Genomic DNA, 26,236 nt, shown 5'->3' with positions numbered 1-26,236 from the left:
ACTCATTTAAAATTCTAAGTATTGAAGATACCCTCACTACCTTCCTCCACTTTCCCAACATCATCCTCTTCCACCGCCTGCACCCAGGAGCAAAGGCCCTGGGCCATGACCTCCTCGACTTCGTCATCTCCTTATTGTCATCATCGTGTCACTCATATCCTCCTCATCGCCATCTCAACGATTCTTGAGGTACTAGATAGAATTTTCTTAATATTTTTTAAAATAAATAATATTTTAAAAATAAACTTTTTTAAAAATATTTTTAGAAACATTTAATTTTATTAGTAGAATTTAAAAAGATAATTCATACACTGCAAAAAAATTATTTCCACAATTAAAAATATCGACTAACTAGATCACTTATCAATAACTTTATCTTATAACAAAGTTCATTTTTTATTAGTAAAATTTTAAAAAAAAAAAAATTATGCTAAACTTTCAAACATAATTTATTAAAAGATAATATGTCTATCTAATAAATATTTTTAATTAAATAAATAAAGTTACATTAATAACATGTTAAAAATACTAATAATATTATTAATATACATTTTAATTATAATTTAAAATTTTTATCGATCAATTTTAGATTTTAGAAAGAAAAAGTTTGGATGCTACAGTAAAATTATTATTATGTAAAGTAATAAATTTGAATAGCAAATATAGTAACTGTGTATAATATATCCTTTCTGAATATTATGGATTATAGTTATTTTTTTATCAATTCTAACTTCAATAAATTATCAATTAAATTTATTTAGTCAAAAAAAAAATTAGCTGCTAAATATATAACTATATAAAATGATAATGAAGGAAAGACAAAAGGAGAAAAAAATAAAATTTAGAAATAAATAATAGTCCAATGTTAAATATAATTTGACTTTATAAAAATATTTTTATAAAAATATATCAAATATAACCAATAAATATTTTTAATTTATTAATAGAACTTAATTTTAGTTAGGAAATTAAATTTTTATTAATAAAAAATTAAAAATTCTGAATCAAATTTTAATACACATACAAATAAATTAACAACCGAATTTAACTTAAAATAAAAAAATTAAATTATTAATAAAATCTTAATTTAATGAGTAAAAAATTAAAAGTACCAAATTTAACTTTAATTTATAAAAGATTAATGAAATCAAAAAAATTAAAAATTAATAACCAAATCTAATTTGATTAGTAAAAAATTAAAATTACTGAAAATAAATCTGGATTAAAATTTATTTAAATCATAATTTTAAATATTATTATCCAAACTCATATAAAGATAGACGGTTAGTGGCCAATGCCTTAGGACATCTCCAATGCAAGATTTATGAGAGGTTTATAAAATCAAAAAAGTTAAATAAAAAGTCTTGAACCATTATAGAGGTGAGGTTTGAGGTTTGTAGTTTAAGAACAGTAGTGAAAACACAAACCTATTTTTTTGTGTCAAATTTGATACAATATACATGAAGTCATGCAATTCATGCTATAACATGGATCATAAGAAAACACATTTAGAACTTTAACTATTGAAGATATTTCAATGAGTTTTCATATTGTTGTTGTGGCATTGAGATCTTGAAAAAAAAAAATCATTTAGAATTCTAACTATTGGAGATGTCCTTACCCAATCTTGCTTCACCCTCTTTGTCATCACTGACGATGTCATCCAGACCTCGTCCTCCTCCACTTCGTCTTCATCGACGTCATAAACCTGGTTCACCGTTTTTATCTCCTCCCGCTTCTGCCTCTTCTCCCCCACCTCCCTCTCCTCCGTCAGTACCCGCGCTCCAGCCTTCCTCTCCACCCTCAACTCCTGGCAAAATAAAAAAGCCAACAAAAACTGAAAAATGGGTTTCCCAGAGAACACCTGCAACGGGCAGAAGGAAGATCCTGACCGTTCACTCGTGGGACTTGACCACGTGGGTATTGATCCGGCCGATGATGGCGTCACCAACCAACTGGAAGAGGTGGCATGACAGGGCGGACATATCCTTTTCGATACATAACCATTTTTTTCATTGTACATTTGTCTAAAACAGAGAAATTTCGACGACAAAGGTCAATTTTTCTCTGGCAAAAACAGACTTGATTAATTCCGTTAAACCATTATATCAGCGAAGTTTACAGAATATTGAATGGGAAAACAAGAGCAAATGTTTTTATTGTGCAACAAGTCCTATCAATATGTGAAACATAACATTCTGTTGTAGTCTGGCCAAGGGACCATGAACCTGCCTCTATTATCCTCCCCCACCGGCGGTATTTGCTAAGCCTCTGCAAAAACAACAATGTTAGTTCATCAACAGAATGCAATCTTCTCGTTGGGGAAAAAAAAAAAGAGAGGGAGACAGGAGGCAAAATTCATTTAAAGGCAATGTTGGACATGTTGCAATTATTAGTGTGCTGCTGACAATATTCAACAGCAAAGTTTGTTGAAGATACAAGTTCTAGAATGAAAAAGTCATGGACCTGGCAATGAAATATCGATCATGAAGAAGAGAGTTGTAGCATTTAATTAAAAAATCAACTGCTAGATGATGGAGAGCTTTATTTACTTGCTTTTACTACTTAGAGGATCAACTGAAGTTCACTAATGAAAAAAATTAAAATGAAAAATTAAAAAGTGAGAAAGTTACGACGAGCAAACCATGAGTCCGAACTATTTAGGGTCGTTAACTCTATGTAAAAAGACATACAAGTAATATTGAGATAAGTTGAATCAGTTTTAAATTACTTTGGTAAGAGATTTATTGAGCACTTTGCCTCTCAAACTTTCAACTATAATTCATTCGACTTGTCTAACTAATAATTATAGAATTCGTTGATTGTTATAAAACATATTTATTATCATCTTTTAACTTAAATGCCTCTCTCATTTTATGATCTATTAGAACTGCATCTAAATGCTTCCCAATAACATTATTTTTTGTAGGTGTTATTTGTTTTACTTTTCCACACTCTTAAGTCCATAAAGTATGCCCTAATTATTATATTATAGCAATACAATTTTCCTTTTATCATGAAAGAAATCTATGGATATCACAAGATTTCAAAAACTCACCTCCATTTTACAAGTTCTCTACCTATTGATCAGTAAAAAATCCATAAAGGTTGAATGACGGATCTTGGTCTAATAGACTCTTCCAAACTTCAATAGTAATATCTATGTGATCCACATTTTTCACCAACCTTTGTTTCAAGTTAACCCCGTTTGATTAAATGTTATAAAAATCAATAATTCCTAAATTTATAGTACCTTGTAGTTTCTAAACAATAATTTTCAGGAAAGTGCTCATCAAATAATTGCAAAAAAAAAAAAAAACTGTTCCTAAATATTATTAATTTACTTTATTATCAACAAGAATCCTTTGATCTTCACGTTTCAAAATATTTAATATTACTTAAATCTCCATGTTCACTTTCCTAAGTTTAACATCCAGTTATGCATCAAAAGCCCAAAAAATGGAAGTGGATCTACAATAAGAGTTTCCATGACATCCTTAAACCATTGGGAGAACAGAAGCATTTAAATTTGCATTTAACCATGGAAGACCTTGTTTATATATGAATGCATTGTGTTCTCCTAAACAAAATCCAACTAGGGTACAAACAGAAGACACTGCAACAGACAAAAAAACAATTTAGCATTTTAGTAATATTAATATAAGGATCCTCATAAGGATTTTTGGAACGATCACCTATTATCTGGAAAAAGTAGAAGTATATAACTCATAAACAAAAATAATAATAAATATTATTATTGGTGAGTATGCGTCCATATAACTCATAAACAAAAATAATAATAAATATTATTATTGGTGAGTATGAGTTGGACGCATACTAGATTCATATATAAAAGTAATATAAAACATATTTTATTAGTTTACTTGCTACAGAACCACAAACAACGGACTTTTAGTCAAAAGTCTTTAAATGAATGACCAACAAATAATAATTTCAAATCTTTTCTCTCCACAAGACATATAAGAGAAAATTACAAGGTAACGTCTTTGTCATTACACTTTGTCATTACACTTTCAACTATGTACCTGTATTTACCTCTCTCTCCATATCCGTGGGACCGGCTCTAGGGGGGCCGCTGATGTGGTGATTCCACATTTTTGGAGAAAATTACAAGGCATCAAATTAATTAATATTTTCTATAAGCAGAGTTTGCTGGATTTTTATAGAAGAGAACATTCTGATAAGCTGAATGAATCTTAGCTTCGTCTAAATAAAGTTCAAAGTTTTAAAATGCATAGGAGCTCCACTAGAGCTGCAGCATTCCTTTCTCTCTAATCCTGTCCATTGCATGAGTTACACCATAAGCATATTGCTTAAAATTTTGGGAAAAACAATTAGTCATGGAAGTGTTTTAACAAATCAACAGCTAGTATCATCTACATCCATATTGGAGTCTTATCAAAATTAACGACATCAATACTGAACTTGACGAAGACTAAAACATGCAACCATTTGAGGACAATAAATCTTATCAGGAGCCTTGTTCCAGAAATTATCAACAGCGTCGCTTGAGGCAAAAGAGGAAGATACTTTGAAAACTAAAGAGAGAGAAAAGTACTTCAAAAATTATCGACTTGCCTTGATGATACTTCAATATGAGATAGACAGGAGAAGATGATGAGGTGCTGCTTCAAAAAGTGATTTCAAATTTGCAAATCTTTACCCTCTATTTTAAACTAATCCACTTTTTTCAGAAAATTTAATATTTGTCTCCTTTTCTTTTTTAAAATTCTTTTTTGTTGGACGTTTCCTTATTTTCCATGTTCTACTATTCACTGTTTTTTTATTTTCTAATTTGCCACTTGTTAAAATCACCACCCTTTATTTCTTTCATTTACTGCTGAAGTTTTTTTTTTTCTGATTTAGTCTCACTAAATCTATTATCCAATCTGGGATTTGCACCCACCTAGTTGAGGGCAATTAACACGTCTGCCAAAGGCCATGGCATGTAGGGATCTGATTGCAAAAAACAAGCAAATACGTAATGAAAAAACAGAGATCCATTTGAATACAATATACATACATGTTTTTTTTCTACTCTATCAAGATAGAATAGTTACCTTTGTTGTGTAAACACGAACTCCTAACAACAACTTTGTCCTCAATAGATCTCAGCACAATCAGAACGTCCGTGCCTCTACGGTATCTACATGAACACGTTTCCCCATTCATCGTACGAACTCAGATTCGGAGAAGAACAACCTTCGTCATGCTAGCGACAACCCATGGTTGTTTCTTTGGCCAAGAGAAGAGGAGGAAAAAGTAAAAAACTAAATGGATGATCATCACTCAAAAGGTTACTTCACCTATGATGCGGTGATGAAGAAGGGTCCCACCCAAGATAGGTCAAAGCAAGGAAGACCGACTGACGTAGAGGTCAAAATCAAGGAAGGGAAAGGCAAAGTCAGCCGTTCAACCTAGTCGTGGCCAGACGAGCGGCTTTGCCCGAACGGACAAGCCGGACTAAGTGAACAGCATAAGGTTATAAGAGACAAACAGGCAATGCATCCCCCGACCGCCGTCCCTACCGAGCGAGAGGCGTGTTCGTCCGAACAAGAGGCAGCCCTCCGATAATGGAAAAGATAAGTGAAGGGAGATTGTGTTGGTCAGCATGACCGAGCGGAGGTGTCCTGACCGAGTGGACGCCAATCGGCCAATAGTGGGACCCATCCGTGTATCTCCTCGTACTCTTATGGAGGTTTGTGCCACGGAGCATGTTCCACAAGCAAATCGTACTTTGAAAACTTCCAGCCTGTCACATCAAAGATATGCATGCTCACTTAAGGAAAGATGTTAGGGACATTTTTTGACTTGTCTTTTTAGAGGACGTTTGGAAAAACGTATGCACGCTTTAAGATGCGTGTACAAACACTACAGTGACACTATAAAAAGGGATTCTCATCTACAGGAAGAGGTATGCGCAACTTCGTTATTTCGCACGCTTTAGCTACAACATTCTTACTATTCCCCCACATCACCAAAAACTGACTTGAGCGTTGGAGAGCCTACGGCGGGAATCCGTTACCGGCCAGACACTACGCTTTTGTGTTGCAGGACCACGTGGAGTCTTCACCCTGTCAACCGTCGAGCCACATCCCCAGCTTGTCATCTTCTCCACTTTCGGACATTAACATAATTGGTATCATCTGTGGAAAGTTCACCTGCATCTGAAATGAAAAGATGAAAGACGTCGGACGACTCACTATTGTTAACGAAGATCTGGAGATGCTGATACAAGCGCGGGGGGCAAAGATGAAGGAGTAACAGTAGACATCAACTAATTACCAAGCAAACAACCCTGCAGTTTCAATGACGGGTCAGCAAGTTGATCCAAGAGACCTAGAGGAAAACCCCGCCGTTTGCAAGCCAAACAACAAGTCGACCGGCGCCTTCAAAGAAACGTCGAACACACCAATCCCCTACCACCGTGCATTATTCCGCACACCGTCAGAAGAGTAGGCCGAGCGAAAAAAACTACAAAGTTCCTCTTTAGAGGACGTGCCTATCCAGGACAGGCGGAAAGGAAAAGCACCTCGGCTCGATGACTCTCCCGAGTAGATAAATAGGCAGTTCTCCCAAGAGATCTTGGATGACCAACTGCCACGACACTATAGGCCATTGACGATCAGAGAATACACAGGAGCAACCGACTCAAAGGATCACCTGATCAAATTCGACAATATGGTCATACTCCACCAATTTACCGATAGAGTCAAATGTCGAGTATTCCTCACCACACTCTCTGAATCAGCGCAGAAGTGGTTCAGGCAGCTGTCGATCGAATAGATTTCCGAACGACGTTCCTCCAGCACTTTACAAGTAGTCGCCGCTATCAAACGACAAATGTCAACCTGTTCACGGTTAAACAAGGGCCTAAGGAAGTAGTGCGGGCCTATATTAAAAAAAATTAATCAAGTGGCAATGGAAATCCCATCAGTCACTACGGAAATCTTAGTGAATTCTCTCCCAAGGACTTGTAGACGGTGAGTTTTTTTTTCTCACCTGTCCAGAAGCCCCCAAGAGATTTCGATCATCTGCTCGGGCGGGCCATAGAATACATCAACGTAGAGAAGGCCCAGGTGGCTCGGAAGGAGGTGATCCCCGAGTCGACTGTTACTCCGAAGCGCCGCACAGCCTATACACACCAACCACCGAAAGGGCCCCGAGCGGGAGCCGCGCCACAACACCAAGAGTCCCGAACCCATGCGGTTCGACAGCATGTAGAGGCCGAGCGGACGAAGTTTGATGAGCCCAGACCGTGGATACCGCTCTTTTGTTCCTATAATCGGTCACCAACACAACACCAAAGACTACTATCAACTCAAACCGAAGTCACGCCGACCGACACCTGTAAAATTTTGTCGTCGATCCCCGACGCCTGATCGCCGCTATCATAGTCGATCAGGGGGACAGCATGAGGAAGATAGGCCAGGAGCTAAGCAATACCGACAACAGGCCCCACGAAGAGAGTATGAAAGGCACACATGGGCATCTGCAAAGCAGTCACACCCGTCAGCCCAAGAAGAAGAGAACCGAAGCAACACCGGTCGGGATGACATCGGTATAATCGCGGAAGGCCCAACTGATGGTGATTCCAACAGGGCTCGGAAGTCATACGGTAGGGTGCAGCAAGAAGAAAACAGAGGGGTCGGAGATCAATTTTGGCCCTCAAGACTTAGAGGTAGTGAGGTCCCTCATGATGATGCCGTGATCATCAAGGCAACAATTGCTAATTATAATATTCAGCGTACTTTCGTGGATACAGGAAGTTCGGTGAACAACAAATTATGAAAGTATTCAAGCAGCTTCAGATCGAGCAGAATGAGCTCCAGCCCATGACAACGCCCTTATACGGGTTCACGAACAATGAAATGTTACCGATTGGCCAAGCTTGACTGGCCATCTCTCTCTGGGAGGAGCCGCTCCGACAAACAAGGACAACTAACTTCATTATGGTGGACGCCCCATCCGCCTACTATGCCATACTAGTCCAACCGGCGTTGAACGAGTTCCGAGCGGTCGTGTCAACGTTCTACCAGAATATCAAGTTTCCCGTGGATAGCTTGGTCAACAAAGTTAAGGGCGACCAGCTAGCAGCTCGGTGATGTTATGTCGAAATGGTCAAAATTGAGCCACGGGTCGCGTGGAAAGCTCAACAGCTAGAGCTAAATGCAATTTTGGAAGAGCCTCCTGTGCTGGTTTATGACAAGAAAGAAGAAGTCCAAGTGCATCCCAACCGGTCGGAAGCCACGACTTTCATCGCAATCAACCTGAGTGCAGAAAAGAAGGCGGAGCTGGTTGCCTGCTTGAGGCAAAACCACAATGTGTTTGCATGGGCGACTCACGAGCTCCCAGGAATCTCGTCGAGCGTAGCACAGCATGAGTTACACATCCGACCGAACGCAAGGCCGGTGAAGTAAAAAAAAAAACTTCAGTGCAGAGCAGAATCAGATTATCCAAGCGGAGGTAGATAAGTTACTTGAAGTCAGAGTTCAGTTCCCGAACTAGCTCACCAATGTTGTGTTAGTCTCCAAGTCAGGTAACAAATGGTGGGTTGCACCGACTTCCGCGATCTAAACAAGGCTTGCCCGAAGGACTACTACTCGCTGCCGCGTATCGATTAAATAGTGGATTCCATGGCCGACTATGAGCTGATTTGCATGTAAGATGTATACCAAGGCTACCACCAGGTCTCGCTCGCCAAGGAGGAACAAGAGAAGGTCATCTTTATCACGGCGGACGGACCTTCTGTTACAATGTCATGTCGTTTAGACTGAAGAACGTTGGAGCCACATATCAGAGGTTGATGAACAAAGTGTTCTGCCGCCAGATTGTAGCAGAAGATATACATAGATGATATTTTGATAAAATCCCTCCAAGTTGTTGACCTTTGTGCAGACATAGATGAGACCTACCGAACGCTAAGGAAGTTACAGAGTCAAGCTCAACCCGAGCAAGTGTTTGTTCGGGGAAAAAGTGGACACTTCCTCGATTACATTGTCACTGAGCGGGGGATCAAAGTAAATCCAAGCAAAGTGAAGGCGCTCCAAGACATGTCCCCTACACGCAACCTGAAGGAAGCTCAGCAGCTGACGGAAGGATTACCGCCTTGTCAAGGTCTATATCTAAGTCGTCCGATCAGAGCCACCCCTTCTTCAAGGTTTTACGTCGAGCTACGAAGTTTCAATGGGACACCGAGTGCAACAAGGCACTGGAAGAGCTCAAAAGTTATTTAACTTCTTTACTCGTATTGGCAAAGCTCATCGCTGGCGAGATGTACGTCCACAGAGCGGGCGGTCGGCTCAGCATTGGTTCGACAGAACAGCGTTGAACAACAATCGATGTACTTTTTGAGCCACATATTAAAAGATGTTGGATGCCTCTACACCTGTCTCAAGAAGTTGGCATACAGGTTGGTCCTCACCGTTTGAAGATTACGCCCATACTTTTTATCGCATCCAATAATTGTGTTAACTAACAGCACTCTAGGAAGAGTTCTCAACCCCGAAGCATCCAGTCAGCTAATCAAGTAGACCACGGAGTTGAGTGAGTACCAACCCAAATCAGCGATCAAGGCGCAAGCCTTAGCCAATTTTGTGATTGCGGTACAAAACGCCGATCCGGAGGCAACTTAGAGGATATACGTGGACGGGTTATCTACCCAACAAGGTAGCGGAGTGGAGATACTTTTAATATCCCCATGCGAAGACAGAATGCAGCTGTCCGTTCGGCTAGACTACTGAGCTACAAACAACGAGGCGGAGTATGAGGCACTAATCGCCGGTCTGCAAGCAGCGAGACATGTGGGAGCCACCCGAGTCCTTATCCACTCGGACTCTCAACTGGCAGCACAGCAACTGTCAAGAACTTTTAAGATAAACAATGCCAAACTAAGGCTATATGTTGAGGCGATCGAAAAATTAAAGGATGGATTTCAAGAAGTGATTATCCAGAAAATTCCCTGAGCGGAGAATCAATATGCATACGAACTGGCTAAATTAGCAAGTTCTTTATAAACCTATCGAGTAGATAATTTTGGTAGCTCACATTAAGAGGCTAACTAAAGGGAAACTTCAAGCGATTGGCGAACTCCTTTGATTGAGTTTCTCCGATCAGGCAACGTACCGGCTGATAAAGAGTAAGCTCGGTTAATAAAAAAAAGAGTCAGACGATTTACGTTAGTTGGAGACCATTTACATAAAAGGTCTTTCTCAAGACCCTGCTGCAGTGCATCGGAGCATAGGGCATTCAATACATCCTGCAAGAAGTTCACCAAAACTCTTGTGGCAGTCATCCAAGTGGTTGGTCGTTCATTGGCAAGAAAAATCTTGTTGGCGGGTTATTTCTGGCCTACTCTGCAAGTCAATGTCACTCGAACGGTAGCAACCTGAACATACCGCACAGACATACAGAAGAATTGAAGGCATCTATTGTTTCTTGCCCGTTCGACTAGTGAGGTATGGACATTATGGGTAGGGGTGGGCATCGGCCGGTTTGGTCCGGTTTTACTCTACTACGGTTTTATTTTTTCGGTTTCGGTTTTAAAGATTTTTGATCCAAAACCAAACCATTTTATTACGGTTCGGTTCGGTTTTTATGTAATACGGTCCGGTTTATACGGTCGGTTATATACGGTTTATACAATGAATTAAATTGATTTTGTGCTACTACAAATATTAGTTTAGAGACAGAAAAAGTATCAATTTATTAAAATAATTATGAATTTAAAATAATATTAAAATTTTGTTATTCGGTAACAATAAGTAAATATAGATATATAATTTGATTATGCTATTATATTATAAATAATTAGAAATTAATCCACTTGTATGATCAAATATCTATAAAACTAATGTTTTAAGTATAATACGGCCGGTTCGGTTTTTTCGATTTTTTGGGAGTCAAAACCGGAAACCGAACCGAATAATCGAATTTTAAAAAACTTAAACCGAAACCGGCCGAAACACCGAAAAAACCGAACAAAAAAAACCGAAATTTTTCGGTTCGGTCGGTTTTTCCGGTTTGAACCGAATTATGCCCACCCCTAATTATGGGACCCTTCTCATTGGCAACCGGGCAGAGGAAACTTCTTGTGACTGTGGACTACTCCAAATGGGTGTTGGTCAAGTCGCTCGCCAAGATAACCAAACATATGATTATCAAGTTCTTGTGGCAGAAAATTATATGTCAGTTCGGCGCCCCTCACAAACTTATCTCCGAAAATGAAAGGTAATTTCAAGGGCGGAAGCTCAGAGAGTGGTATGCAGGTTATGGTATTACGCAAGTCTTCACGTCAGTAGTTTACCCCTAAAGTAATGGTCAAACGGAAGTTACCAACAGAGAAATCCTCAAAGGGCTCCGGACTCAGCTCGACCATGTTGGGGGAAGCTAGGTAGATGAACTGTTGGGGGTGTTGTGGGCCTACCGCACCACGCCCAGGAAAGCTACCGGCATAACCTCATTCCACTTAGTATATGGAGGAGAGGCGGTAGTGTCGGTCGAGATAGGAATTGAGTCCGATCGGATGCAGCTTTATGACGAGGAGAACCCCGAACCGTGTCCCATGGAGTTACACTTAATAGAGGAAATCAGGGACAAAGCAACCCTGCGGCTGATGAAATACCAGCAGAGAATAAAGCAAAACTACAATAGGAGGGTGATTACCGGATCCTTCCAGGTCGACGACTTGGTCTGGAAAAGAGTCAAGCCGGTCAGCGACGTCACCAAGCTGAAGGCCCCGTAAGGAGGACCTTAAAAAGTAATCCAAAAGCTCAATTCGGGATCCTATTATCTACAAGATGAAAACAAAAGGAACCTGGAACGGTCTTGGAGTGCAAATTATCTACAGCCCTACCGAGCCAAGTAGTAAGTTTGAGATTGAATTCCTGTAAACTGTAAAAACATTTGTTCTATGAATGCAAGAAAGTTTAAACGAAAATTCGCTAAGTGTCCCAGACTCATGAACCGTTCGGCAATGTTATAAGTGAGCAAAACCCCCTGCCAAAGTGTCAAAAACTCACGAGTCGTTCGACCGTGTTATAAGCGAGTAAAGCCCTCGCACTAAAAATGTCAAAGACTCACGTGCCGTTTGGCCGTGTTATAAGAGAGCAAAACCCTCGCGCTAAAAGTGTCAAAGACTGACGAACCGTTCGGTCGTGTTATTAGCGAGCAAAGCTCTTGCGCTAAAGTGTCAAAGACTCACGTATCATTCGGTCGTGTTATTAGCAAGCAAAGTCCTCATGCTAAAGTGTCAAAGACTCATGTGTCGTTCGGTTGTGTTATAAGCAAGCAAAGTCCTCATACTAAAAGTGTCAAAGACTCACGTGCTGTTCGGTCATGTTATAAGCGAGTAAAGCCCTCGCGCTAAAAGTGTCAAAGACTCACGTGTCGTTCGGCGTGTTATAAGCGAGCGAAGCCCACGCGCTAAAATGTCAAACATTCACGTGTTATTTGGCCATGTTATAAGCGAGTGAAGCCCTCGCACTAAAATGTCAAAGACTCACGTGTCGCTCGATCGTGTTATAAGTGAGCGAGGCCCTCGTGCCTAAGTGTCAAAGACCCACTCGCCGATCGGCTTTGATATAAACGAGCTAGGCATTCCCACTAAGTGCTCAAGGGGCACGAGCTGCTCGGCCAAGCTGCAATTTCGTTTGGCATACTACACGGACAAATATAAAAAACCAAGTATACTACGCTAAGGATAAATTAAGGGATCACAATGCTCCATAACAACGAACTTAAAAGTGTCGAACGAGAGTGCCTGGATTCATACTTAGAAAGTTTTTTACAAAGTGCACTTGGCGAGTACAAAAAAATGCTGATAAACTTATAAAAGAAACTAAGTGAGGTAGTTGAGCACATTGTCGGTGAGCGAATATGAGATCTTCTCCCTTTTTATAATTTTGCTCGATAGATCAGGAGAGAGGTAGCGATCGTCCTTTAATTGTTGAAGGGTCCCATCGATACCGTAGTTAAAAAGGCGGAGAGTCCGGTCCGTGAATATTTCGTTGAATTCAGGGGAGCGAAGGTACTTCACCCTTCCTATTGATCGGGTTCCTCCCCCTTGAACTTGTCAAATGCAGCTTTTGACACCTCCAACTCAACCTTCAACGCAGCCAGCTCGCCAGCTTGCTTGTCTATTGTTTGTTTATGCTCCCTGAGCTGGAGCTCACTCATTGCCTGCTCCATCGTTCGACTAACCTGCTCGGCCGCTAGTGATGCTTCTGCCTCTTCGAGTTTCTTTGCCAAAACCTAAGCCTCTTTGTTCTTGGCCTCTAGATCTTCGATGGCTTGGAGTTTCCTGGCATTGGCAGAATTTATCTTGGACTCGAAGTGGTGAGCCTGCTTGGTCAACCGGTCAAGCTGAGGGTCTGATCATGATTCTTGTTCTTCTCCACGGCGCCCGCTTGGACCCCAGAAGTTGCACAGAGCTCATGTCTAAGTCTTTTTTTAGCTGGGTTAGCTCTGCGGTCAACTGCTCGACTTGAGCCCGAAAGGTCTCCGGCTGCCCGATGATAACTAGCATTTTTATTTGTTATTTTTGCTCTTAGATTTAGCATTTTTACCTTCTCGCATGTTTAATTTGGTGTTTATACTGTGTTGTGAGTAGGAACTTATTTTGGACTTAATTGTAAATTTTCTATAAATTGTGGAATTTAATCTCATATTTTTATGTGGTTTTGTAGGAAATTCAAAGAGCCGTGAATTATGATCGGATCGGATCGAATTTGGCTTGATTTAGATGTCAAATGGGGGAGATCAAGTAGAATCAATGCGAACCATTGATCTAGATCTAGAGAGATCTTATTCTTTCATTCAAATTTAAGCATTCTACCCTTGATCCAGATCTAAAATGATATGAACCATTGGATCCAAGCAAGAAGGCAACTTAATCCGGACCACTCATCTCTTCATCGACGAGATCAAATGGCCAGATCTTCATCCATCTTCATCACCAAAATGGACGGCTTAGATCAAAGGAGGAAAACTCTTCATTTCCTTTTATTCATGATGAGGAACAGTATTCCAATTCGGCTAGGGCTCATTTCCTGTTCACGATTTCTTCTCCACAGGCCCGATGCCCCCTTTCGATTTCTCCCGATTGAAGACAAAGAAGACGGCAGCGACATTCCGACGGATTTACAGCAACGACGACCCTAGGGCAGTGCCAGGGGCGGTCCTCCGACGTGGTTCTTCATTCCCCTCATATACCAGTCGGGTTCCCTGCTGAACACGAAGAAGATGGCAGTGACATTCCGACGGGGCAAGATTCAATTATTCTCCGACACCATTTCATCTTCCTACACCTGCAGCGGGGTTTCAGTTCTTGGCATTCCAGAGCTCCAAGCTTCCTTGTTGGGCACAGTGAAGAAGGCAGCAATTCTAATTACCAGCAGCTCTTTTTCCGCCACTAATCGGAAGCATTCCTCCGATCCAATGAATCTTCTTCGCATTAGTGATCAACGAAGGCGTTCCTCCAGTGTCACCAGACTATATTTCCGACCCAGCGGATTCCCTTTTAGAGGTGTTCCTAATAGGGATATCATGCTTCCATCATCGATGCTTGCATCTTCGACGAGTAATGTCAGCTATCCACCGTATTCAGAGGATTTGCGAATGACAACGGTCTTCTTCCTTGGTGGATCTATTAGTGACAGACAGATCACTTCTCGTGGTTGATTGTGGAGAATTGGATTGGTTAAGTAGATTTTATTTGTTGTTCATGTTTGATTTTGTAGTTAAGTTCTTATTCTTGTTTGATTGTTATTTTGTTAATTTCATTAATGCATAGTTAGATTTTGTTAATTGTTTTTCATAATTGTTTATTTTCATTACAGTTGTTTAGTTATACATCTTGCAATTCCATTCATGTTCGTTTATCATGCCTATTAATGTTGATGCTTATGTCATATAGTGACAATGCAGTGTAGGTTCAACGTTGATAGTTAGATAAGATTGTTGTTTATTTTCATTCATGTTTGTTATCCTTGTTTATGGTGTTATCTATAGTGTAGAGTGGCACTGCGCTATGGGTTCATCTTTGTTGGTAAGTTAGGATTTCCTTTATTGCATTAGGTTTAGAAACCTCAAAACATAATAAACCCCCTGATTCGATCTTGTCTTAAAACAAACGTCCTGCCATTAGTTCCACGTGAGGAACGATCCGATCCTCTACTATACTATCTTAGTGTAGGTTAAGGGATTCGGTTGAGCATAAATTGTTAATTTAATGTGAGCAAATGACAGTCGCTTTAATCTCACATCACCCGGTCGGCACTCTAAGCCGCTAGTTCTCGAGTTCGAGGAAGGTCAGCTGCTAGCACATAGCCAGACTCTCCACCCAAAACTGCAAACCGAATAAAGTTTGTCAGTGCCGATCAAGAAAAGTAAAGAAAAGACTTCGCTAAAATTACCCCAGTTGATTTTTGGGTGAAACCATCCGCAAGCTCCCCAGACGAGATGGCCACCTCGTGGGTCCTAACTGTCAAGTTGACCATATTGACTAAGCTTGAGTTGGTTCAAGCTTAAGGCTTGATATTTGGGTTTCGATGTTTGACAATACATGAAGATCGTCAGATTGGGGAGATTGTTGATACAATTCCCCTCTAGTCAAGGGATGACCAATTTGATGTAAAGAAGAGTCAAGTAAATCAAGGTTGACCGAATACTTGACTGGGAAAATCCTAACTGGAGGTTAGGCAAGGGAAAATCTTGGTGAGTGAAGCCAGGTGAAAGTCCTAGTGAATGAAGCTAGGCAGTTGGAAAATCTTGGTGAGTGAAGCCAGGTGAAAGACTTAATGAGTGAAGTTAGGCAGGTGAAAGACATAGTGAGTGAAGCTAAGCAGTTGGAAAAATCCTGATGAGTGAAGCCAGGTGAAAACCCTAGTGAGTGAAGCTAGATGAAAATCTTGGTGAGTGAAACCAGGTAGATAAAAAGTCCTGGTGAGTGAAACCAGGCAGATAAAAAGTCCTGGTGAGTGAAGCTAGGCAGATGGAAAGACCTGGTGAGTGAAGCCAGACAAGTAGAGATCTAGATGGGTCAAGGTTGATCGGACACCCGGTGTTGAGAAGCCCAAGTAGGTCAAAGGATTGGCCGGATACTTGGCATGAGGAAATCTAGATGGGTCAAGGGTGACCGGACATCTGGTGGAAGTCTAAGTGGGTCACGGAGGACTAGACACTTGACACGAGATGGTAAGTCCAAGTGGATCAAGGTTGACCGGACACTCAGAACAAGGAGAAAAGTCCAAGTGGATCAAACGATTGACCAGACACTTAGTGAAGAAGCCCCAGCAGGTCAAGGTTGACCAAATGCTAGGCAGAAGGAGTCCCAACAGGTCACGGTTGACCGGATGTTGGGTTTGGGAACCTTGGACTTGAGTTTAGGCAGGTCAAGGATGGGGCAATCGATCGACTAATCGATTGACCCAAGCTCAATTGATCAGCCGATGGATTAGGAGAGTGCTACGACAAGCAGCAACTCAATCGATTGGGAGCAGTGTCGCGAGCACATAGAGTTGCCCAATCGATCAGCCGATCGATCGGCACTGTCAATCGATCGGCCGATCGATTGGCAGTTGGTTTTCTCGCGCGATCGCGAGAAAACCTGAATCGATCGGTCGATCGATTCAGGCAGCTTCCAACGAGCACAAAGACATTCTGAATCGATCAACTGATCGATTCAAGCCTCCCCAATCGATTGGTCGATCGATTAGGCTGTAACTGTTGTGCAGGATTAAAGCCGTTAGCTAGCGATCTCTTCGGCAGTTCTTCACGAGCTTCTTCCTGATCTTTACACAAGCTTCTCTACAATTCTCCGCCAATTCTTGAAGCTTCTTGGAGTAAAGTGTTGCTGCACTTCTAAGATTAAGAGGCATTCCACAAGGAGAAGAAGCTAGGGTTTCGATTTCATGTTGTAAATCTTGTAAGATTTTACTTCTATTTGCTTCTCTCTTCTTTCTTCTTGTATTAAGAGTTTGTATAGGGCTTTTCCGCCTTCAGTAGTTATCGTAAAGGAGTGTTTTCATAGTGGATGAGTGTGTCGTGTGTGGATCCTTAGATTAGTCACCTCTTATTGAGGTAGATACCAAGTAAATCCTAGTGGTAGCGTTGTGAGTCTTGTTTCGAGTCTTTCCACTGCATATCAAAAACAACGGAGCAAGCCAACGAAGCGCGACGAGCTATTCACCCCTCCCCCTTCCTCTAGCTACAAATCGACCCTAACACTAACGGACGCCTCGCGGGTCCTAGCATTCGCCCAGACCTGCGCTAGATGACCTTGTATTGCAATTTGATGCACGGGGAGCGCAATTCGGCGTCATTTAAAAGGCGTCAGTCGATCGACAAGTGAAGGATTACCTTGACATGCCTACGGCCGCTCGGATCAGAAGGCTCTAAGGTGATCGGTCCCTTGGATTTGGACATCGAGGAAGAGAGAATGATGGAAAGGGAGGCCTCAGCGTTGACCGGAGGAGAGGGAAGATAAGCGATCGACGATGCGAGTGTTGTCTCGATCGGCAACACAGACAACGAGGGTGTTCGGTCGGAGGAAGGGGGAGTCGGCAGGACAGCCTCCCTCTCAGCAATCGTAGAAGTGGAGGACTCCCCCCGCTTGAATGGAGGTCGGGAAGTCGTTCCTGGAGCCCGAGCCTGCAAGCCGAGGTTGCCGAACGAGGGGATGATTCTGCACGATGTCGCTTACGGCGTTGGATCAACGGCTCGCCCGACGTGGCCGATTCAGATGGAACATCGATTGGCGCCATAGAGGGGCGCTCAGGAGGCAATTCACCAGTAGTCACTGCTGCATCGCTACCCGCCACCCGGCTTCCCCCTACCTCGTCGGTCGGCTTGTCAAAGTGCTCGACCGGCAACAGACAGCGGCTTTCCAACTCGACCATTCCCTTAGCGTTGATGTCTGCATCAGAGAGCCTACACTTGCCGCTCAACAACACGCGGTTCATGATTCAATATGCAAAAGAGAAAGATAAATCAGTTAGATTCAAAGATAACGGGAAAAAAAAGGACATACCTTGAGTGACAGGTAGTCGTGTTTGGATAGGGCTTAGCCCGAACACATACAAAACTCCCTCCAAGAGCAACCTATGTATATGGTATTTTTGATCAGTCAAACTTGCGACTACTTCGAGGTAGGCCGGCGTGCTTCAGTACCTCTTGAGCGGGGGAGGTTTCGATAGTTCGATATGTAAGCCGATAGGAAAGGCTGGTTGAGCGGGTAAACGGACATAGAAATAGTACTCTTTCCAATGTTTATTGGAGGATATTTTGTCAAAATATACAGCACCCATTCGGGCTTGGAAGAGGAGGTATCCGTCTTAGAAAGCTTCGGGCAGTAAAAGTAGTGGAAAACACGAGGTACAAGAGGAATCCCGTACAGACGAAATAATTCAGCCCCATACAGTAGTTTGAAGGAATTAGACACTAATTGATGCATGGAAATGTGAAAATATGTGCAAATTTCAAAAAAAAAAGGATGGATGGAAAAGCGAAGGCCGACAAAAAAACTTATCTTTAAAAAGGGGAGGAAACCATCAGGAGGTGTATGAGGGCGGTCATAAGCAGAGGGAATGATAATTTTATAACCGTCAAGGAAACGATAGGTCAGTTTCATTTGGTCGACCTCAACACCATTGAATTTGGACTCGGTGGAGGTGTATCATAACCCATGGACGGTCGGGGGTAGAGAAGGAGAGACTGCAATAAAATTGAATGTCGAAAGGGAGAAAAGAGAGGAAGCTTAAAGAAGGAAAGCATCGGCGATGAACTTAGGTTGAGAAGCAGGAAAGAAGAAGACTAGGATGAGGAAGACAATGAGGTGAAGAAAGAAGTTAAGAGTTTAAAACCCTATCGACAGTCGCCCGAGGTTGCTCGATCCAGGGCTTTGGAAAACGTAGCTTCAACATGACCGTTGAATTTGAAAAGATAGTCGTCACATCAAACTCAAACAACCGTCTATCACATCACGCATGCGACAACATGCAAGGGCAACACGTGGCATTCGGTTACAGGTGGCATTAATGAGGAAGTAGAAAGCATGATTCCAGAGCATGGCCAAGCGTGCTTGGTATTAATGGCTGAGGATTTGAACGACTTTCAAACAATTATGGTGACGTCAATGGCAATTAAAAGGTACTACGTGGGTTGAGCGGTTAGAGCAGGGATCGGAAGGAAGTCAAAAAAAAAAGGCTAAGTGTTGGCTATGATATCACCGAGTGGCGACTATAAACTCTTGTGCAGGAACATCATAGCCGAGCAGCGACTATAAACCCTTGAGCAGTGAATATTACAACCGAGCGGTGACTCAAAACTCTAGAATACCCGGTCAGGAAGAAAGAGTTCCAGAGCACACTAATTGTCCAGTCAGTCGGACTTACAGTATCCCTCGACTAGACTAGAGGGGAAGGCTTGTGATGCGGTGATGAAGAGGGACCCACCCAAGATAAGTCAAAGCAAGGAAGACCAGCTGCCATGGAGGTCAAAGTTAAGGAAAGCAAAGGGATGTTGTCCATAGATCAAGCAAAGTCGGTCGTGCGGCCTAGTCATGGCCGAACGGGCGGCTTTGCCCGAACGGACGAGCCGGGCTACGCAAACAACATAAGGTTATAAGAGACAAAAAGGCATTGCATCCCCCGGCCGCCGTCCCTACCGAGCAAGAGGTGTGTCCGTCCGGATGAGAGGCAGCCCTCCAATAATAGAAAAAATAAGTGAAGAGAGATTGTGTTGGTCAGCACGACCGATCAAAGGTGTCCCGACCGAGCAGACGCACATCAACCTACAGCTGGACCCACCCGTATATCTCCTTTTACTCTTTTGGAGGTTTGTGTCCATGACAACAGAGCATATTCCGCAGGCAAATCGTACTTTGGAAGCTTTCAACCTGTCGCATCAGAGATATGCATACTCGCTTAAAGAAAGGTGTCAATGACACTTTTTGACTTGTCTTTTCAGAGAACGTTTAGGAAAACGTGTGCACGCTTTGAGATACGTACACAGACACTATAGTGGCACTATAAAAGAGGATTCCCGTCTACCGGAAGAGGTATGCACAACTTCGTTATTTTGCACGCTTTAGCTACATCATTCTTACTATTCCCCCGTATCATCAGAACTGAATTGAGCGTCGAAGGGCCAACGGAACCCCTTCCCGGCCAACACTTACGCCTTTGTGTTGCAGGACCACGTGGAGTTTTCGCCCCGTCAACCGTCAAGCCACATCCCCAGGTTGCCATCTTCTCCCCTTTCGGATAGGAACAACCTATATAAGGTTACTTTACAAAAGGGTTACTTTACCAAAAGGATAACTTCACCAAAATATTACTTTACCAAAAAGGTTACTTCGCCTAAATGTTACTTTTACAAACATTTTTGTACTCATCCAATGAATCCAAAAAAAAATTGTCTCTTAATCTTTCTTTTGATTAATGATGTATTAATCTCTATTTATATTCATTAATCTTAATGGGTTGGATTTAATATATTGTATTAACCATTAACCCAACAAACCAGTGAGTCTAACTCATTACTCAATAAGTCTAATCCGAATTCATTCGAGTCTAACTCAATGTATCTAATTCAGATTAGACTTAACCCTATAATTCATCTCCAAATTAATATATTCTTTGTGTATGACCCAATAGGCTCTCGTAACATTGGTAATGTATCTAAAATCATTTTAGATACATAAGCAATGAGTGGCATCTAGCAATGCATCATTATTACCCAAGTGACGAGAATGTCGAGATCCGACCTAACCTTTCTATTTCTATTATCTTGTATGACTTGGTCCTTCTATCCACGATATCTAGATTGATTAATAAGGCATAGACTGTGTCATCCTCTTATCAATCTTTGTATTTCTTGATCCCTAAGTATGCACACTCAATCAAATAAGCTCAATATCTTATATTGACTAATTTGAGCATGGTCATGCATTCTTGTATCCTACTTAATTAAAGGGCCCAAAAATATCACTTCCGTCCTATGGAAGGTATAGATCTCATCTAAATCACCTACATCCCTCCGCATAACTTATTGCATACCCAGTGATAGACTTTATATCCACCTTGTTACAGGTGACATTTGTCGATACTAAAATACACAACTCCTTATGTAGGGAATCATAGTGACTTCAGGTGTAAGGACTCATACCAATAGTCACTATGAGAATGTTTATGACACTCATAAAACGACCTATAAAATATTCTCATAACGAGTCAATTCAGTACATATTCTCTAAAATATACCTATATGTCAACGTGATATTTCATATGCATGACTTGTGAGATTAAGTCATCAATTGACCTACATACTAGTCTCAATATATTAATTTGTCTTGACTAAGAATAGTTAAGAGTAGTGTCTATATATATATAAATAGGTTCCACTATCAATTCAATCAATTGATATGTTGTAAACTAGAACCTACTACCTAGGACATTATTATATTTATTCATCTGACACAAATATGAAGTAAATAAAATAATTATTGTCTTTTATTAATGAAATATAATACAATATGTCCTAAGTCAATCAACTCTTGATTGGCTCTTAGAGCTTACACTAGCATGGCCTATTGTAGATGTATGTAGCCAAGAGTGCAAATGACACTGATGAAAGGAGATGATGCAGACTGTGGACAAGGTCTAAGATGAAGTCATATCTGAATAAGTTGCACAAGTTTGGAAGGAAGAAATCCAACTGAGATCATTGAAAACGAGGAAGGCATCCTCATTGGTGGGCATGATGATGCATATGTTACATACAAGGCAGGGTGGAGGTGTTGCAAACTTTTAGGTTTCAGAGGCAAAGAGGTGGAGGAGCAAGGAGCAAGGAGCAAGGAGCAAGGAGCAAGGAGCAAGGAGGTGGAAGGAGAGGTATTGACAAGTACAGGAAGGCATTGACATTGTCAGCACTTCTCGGGGTAAAACAGCACGAAGGTTTAGTCAGGCTCTAGCAACGCCTCAAAGATCTTGACCTTTAGTAAGTTCATAATGAAAGCAAGCTCTTCATTGGATCTCCTTGTCTAGGATGAAACTAGGATGCTGGAGGTGGCAGTGGCTGCAAAGAACACAAGGCCATTACAAGGCAAAGGTTCACCTTTTGTTCCATAATGTTGAATACCACAACTTCTAGACGACGGTCTATAGGATTAGGATGGCAGGGGTAGATAGCTAGCACATGATCCAAAGGTTGGACACATTTTGGTTCTCTTAAAACCACACAATAATGTCCAGAGTCAATGATCACAGAATCAACTGAACACGACAAAGTTTGTCTTGATTGGTCCATCAAAACTCTGTTGGCACGAGCAACAGCTGGAATAATCTATTTTTTTCACGCCAATTGATACGAATTTACTCTTGAAATCATGCCTATAACTATCATGTGAATAGACTAGTTACATTACATAAACAGGAGCTAGAATTAAACATGGTTGATCGATCATGGAAAAGAAAAAAAATTCTAGAACACCGTTCTTCAGGTGGTGTTTAAAGTCTCTTGATGTTTTCGCTTTCATACAATTTAGACACTCTACATTAATCACTTAACAGGATTTTGAAAAAAAAAAAAAATTGTGAGAGTAAATGTAACTGATTTAATAATGAAAGCAATCTTGAGTAAGTCCGTATCTTCAAATGCTAAAAATCATAATTTTGCTATTATTGTAATTAAATCAAAGCATTGCAATCAAAGAGTCCATGTTTACATTGAACAAGATTCCATCTGTGACTCATTTGTTTGACTTCATGCTACAGGATATAAGCAGATGATACAAGTTCCAAAGAGTTTGGATAGGCCAACTTTTATGCTTGTATATATTTTTCCAATCACATTGATGATTTAGATATGATAAAGTTTAGAACCAAGAAAGAAATGGTTAGATGTGTTGTAGTTAAATATAATATATATTTCATTGCAACATTGGATCACATGGTTTATCCATCAAGTCATGAGTGTCTTGCCAGCATCCTCTTCCACTCCAAACAACCAGAGAAATTTTACAATATAATACGAATGTTTCAAAAGAATTTTGGTAGAAATATAGAGAAAGTACATGAAGAACCCTAATTTTTATGAAGTGTCATATGAAATCTAGATCATGTAATTTCGTGTGACAGTACAAGCATCATATAAAGTGGTTTTGTGCAAACAAATTTTATAAGAAGAAAAAGAATCCAAAGATCATATAATTGGTGTGAGTAAAGAACAATCAAATAATTAAAGCCTGTCATGATTTGCACAATTTCATTGATCTTTAAATATATTGATGATGATGAAAATAAATGGGCGGAGGAAATGGTTATACACATGTAATAATGTCAATCTAGTATTCACAATGATAAATTGTCATTGGTTGTTATGACAAGATTATTGGGATTGGGAACAAAGATGTTGGCAACAAACACATATTAGACAAGTTTAATAGAAAATTAAAAAAAAAAATTGGGAACTTGTTCTATATAGAATTTCATTAGTTTGTGATAAATGTTTGAGGTGTGATAATTACTGGGAAACAAAAGCCTATGGTGCCTTAAAATGGCTACCACTTTCAGAACACTAATCGCATAGAAGGTGAGGCATATTGGAGAAACCAAAAGTCATCATCATCAAGTCTTGTTTGTCCCCACTATTTTGGATGGGCTAGATGAATCTTATCCTCCATTGAGCCATATTACAAGTAATATTCAAATAAATTACACCACTTTCTATTCCATTGACATGTGTTTTGGTCTCACTCTACCTCTTATGCCTTCCACTCTATTAGATTAAACTTTTATAATTATAGTACGTATTGGTCATCTTTGAGCATGTTTATATCCTATCATAACTTCATATATTAATAGAGCAGTATCATGATAAATTGTGTTTGTTATACACCTTATTGTTTTCCGAAAAATAAAAGGACAAAGATGGCAATCATCCCCTAACCTAAATGTACTGATTTCAGTACATGGAACATTTGAGAGGGATTGACTAATTAACATAATAAAGAAAGAAGATAGTAAAATAGAATAAATGCCAAAATGTTAGAGTGGACAGGGTAGTCATAGGAAGGAAAAGCTCAGACAATTCATCTATTCATAACAAAAATCTCATTCTCAGTTGAAATCCACATTGCATTCATTCTAGAATTGAAAAGAAACACATTCATGACACTTATTTATAAGATACTTTCAGGTTTTAAAATTCTGCTTCTGAAAGCTAAAAGCATGTGTGTCAAATGCTCAAAGCATACATCACTATTTATTCCTAGGGAAATAACTTTTCTAGACTTAGGTCATGTTCATAATCCAACATCCAGTAGAAACACTAAAAAATTTATAACAGGAAAAAGACCAAGGCCAGTTTGCTAAAATCATTGATTGATACCAAAACCAGAATGTTTAATCCTTATCAACTTAATTTAACTGACTGGAATAGCTAGCATCAGCAAGAAGATGGCCATCTAATTTATACAAACCCTTGATTTAAATCCCTAGTCCTCATAATGCAATTGTTAGTGCACATGTGGTGATGCAAACCTGCTAGACAAATTTCACCAATTTTTCAATATCAACCACCAGTCGAGTACCATTGGGAATCAATTAATCTCTTACTTAATTAGTGAGCTTTATTGGTTTTGTATAAAAAAATACGGGCTTAAAGAACTAGATCTGAAAATTTTCAGCAGTTAAGGGAGCTCACTTCTTGTTCCGGCGGCTTCGCTTGGGTCCCCAGGCCTCGAGTTTCGCAAGTGGACAACCACACCGTGCGCGGAAGAGCAGCACGGCACGGCCATTGGACGGAGCCATCCTCCTCAGCTCCACTCGCAGGCATTCGTAATCAGGATTGTTCCCTTGCTGTCCGCCCTTCCAGGGAAGATCGTCGATCTCCTTCCAGGCGGCGGTTTGCGCAAGGTCGGGCGAGCGAATGCACTCCTCGGTCTGCAGCTGGACATCGAACTCGAGGGCCTTCTTGAGGCCGCGGCAGCGAGGCCTGCTGCAGCGTCGACGGAGGAACCAGGGGAAGAAGCAGGGTCGGGAGCAGGATAGCACGGCGACGGCGAGGGAGGCGGCAAGGAAGAGGAGGAGGAGGGTGACGAGGTAGGGGTGGGATGCGTGGCGGAAAGAGGAGGCGGGGAGGAGGAGTGCGAGGGATCGGAAGACGTGGGCGAGGGAGGAGGCGACGAGGAAGGCGGAGCAGAAGAGGGCGAGGAGGAGGATGAGAAGGTCGAGGGTGGCGGCGGAGGGGGAGTTCTTGCAGGTGGCGCAGATGGAGATGCTGGGGAGGAGATGATGGTGGTCGCTTCCACCTCCGCGGGAGGCCGAGGAGTGGCGCCTCGACGATTTGGAGGAGGAAGAGGAGGAGTGGCGGCGAGCGGCAGGGCGGAAGTAGGATGGGAACGGGCGGAGGAACATTACGTGCGCTTAGGTAGACCGTAGACCCACCCTCTTCTTTCTTTTCTCTTGCCGCACACAAGTATACAACTCTTCGCACTTATTTTTCTTAAATTAATTAGATAAAAGCTATAAATGAATATTATTTAAAATAATTAATAAAAATATTATTCGTAAATATTTTTTATAAAATAAATACTTTCTATCCCGTAATTAAATAATATTATTTAATGATAATATTATTTATTCTTAGTATTATACTTAAATATTATATTAATAAAAATAAATACTATAGAAAGACTGTGTAAATTATTATAACAGAGAGAAATCTTGATCGCAAAAAATGGATCAGGAGATGGTGCATTTCTAATTATAGTTAAATCATAATTATGATCCGATCGTAATTGGTTGCGATTCTTTCATGGGTTCACCGTCTCCACCATGTTATAGTTGGGGTCGGAGCGGGTAGTCGGAAGTGTTGGATCGTGGAAGTCACTAGAGGGGGATGAATAGTGATCGAAAATTCGAAGCAAGTATGCAGCGGAAAACTAAAAATCACAACGCTAACATAAACTAGTTTTACTTGGTTCGGAGTCTTCGTCAACTCCTACTTCAAAGCCCGCACTCATTGAGTGTTTTCGTTGGGCAATCACTAATAGTTCGCAAACAAGATTACAATAGTAGGTACAAGAACTATTAAAACAAATACCGACAACAATAATAAAAAAACTTGAACCGTAAGTTATCGGAGTACCTTCGTAGCGTCGCAGGGGCAAAGCGCAACAGAACAGTTGTAGCAAGAAGTTGTTATTTGATGCTCC

General features: G+C 40.9%; 1 protein-coding gene across 2 annotated transcripts; it reads right to left on the bottom strand.

The window, feature by feature from the left end:
• Positions 1 to 2,082: 2,082 nt before the first annotated feature.
• On the bottom strand, positions 2,083 to 25,511 carry LOC122025031 (uncharacterized protein At5g19025-like). Of its 2 annotated transcripts, none has more exons than XM_042583788.1 (2): positions 24,724 to 25,511; positions 2,083 to 2,271 (listed from the first exon to the last, which is right to left on the bottom strand). In XM_042583788.1, exons 1-2 carry the CDS (start codon positions 25,434 to 25,436, stop codon positions 2,238 to 2,240), a joined length of 747 nt encoding a protein of 248 aa, XP_042439722.1. In that variant the 5' UTR covers positions 25,437 to 25,511; the 3' UTR covers positions 2,083 to 2,237. The 2 variants fall into 2 exon arrangements, with proteins under 2 accessions (XP_042439722.1, XP_042439723.1); XM_042583789.1 differs by lacking the exon at positions 2,083 to 2,271 and adding an exon at positions 3,740 to 4,298.
• Positions 25,512 to 26,236: the final 725 nt, after the last annotated feature.

Source organism: Zingiber officinale, chromosome 9B, assembly GCF_018446385.1.
Source record: "Zingiber officinale cultivar Zhangliang chromosome 9B, Zo_v1.1, whole genome shotgun sequence".
NCBI classification, from domain to species: domain Eukaryota; kingdom Viridiplantae; phylum Streptophyta; class Magnoliopsida; order Zingiberales; family Zingiberaceae; genus Zingiber; species Zingiber officinale.
The sequence above is the reverse complement of the archived record's forward strand: the minus strand, read 5'-3'. Positions and strand labels throughout refer to the sequence as shown.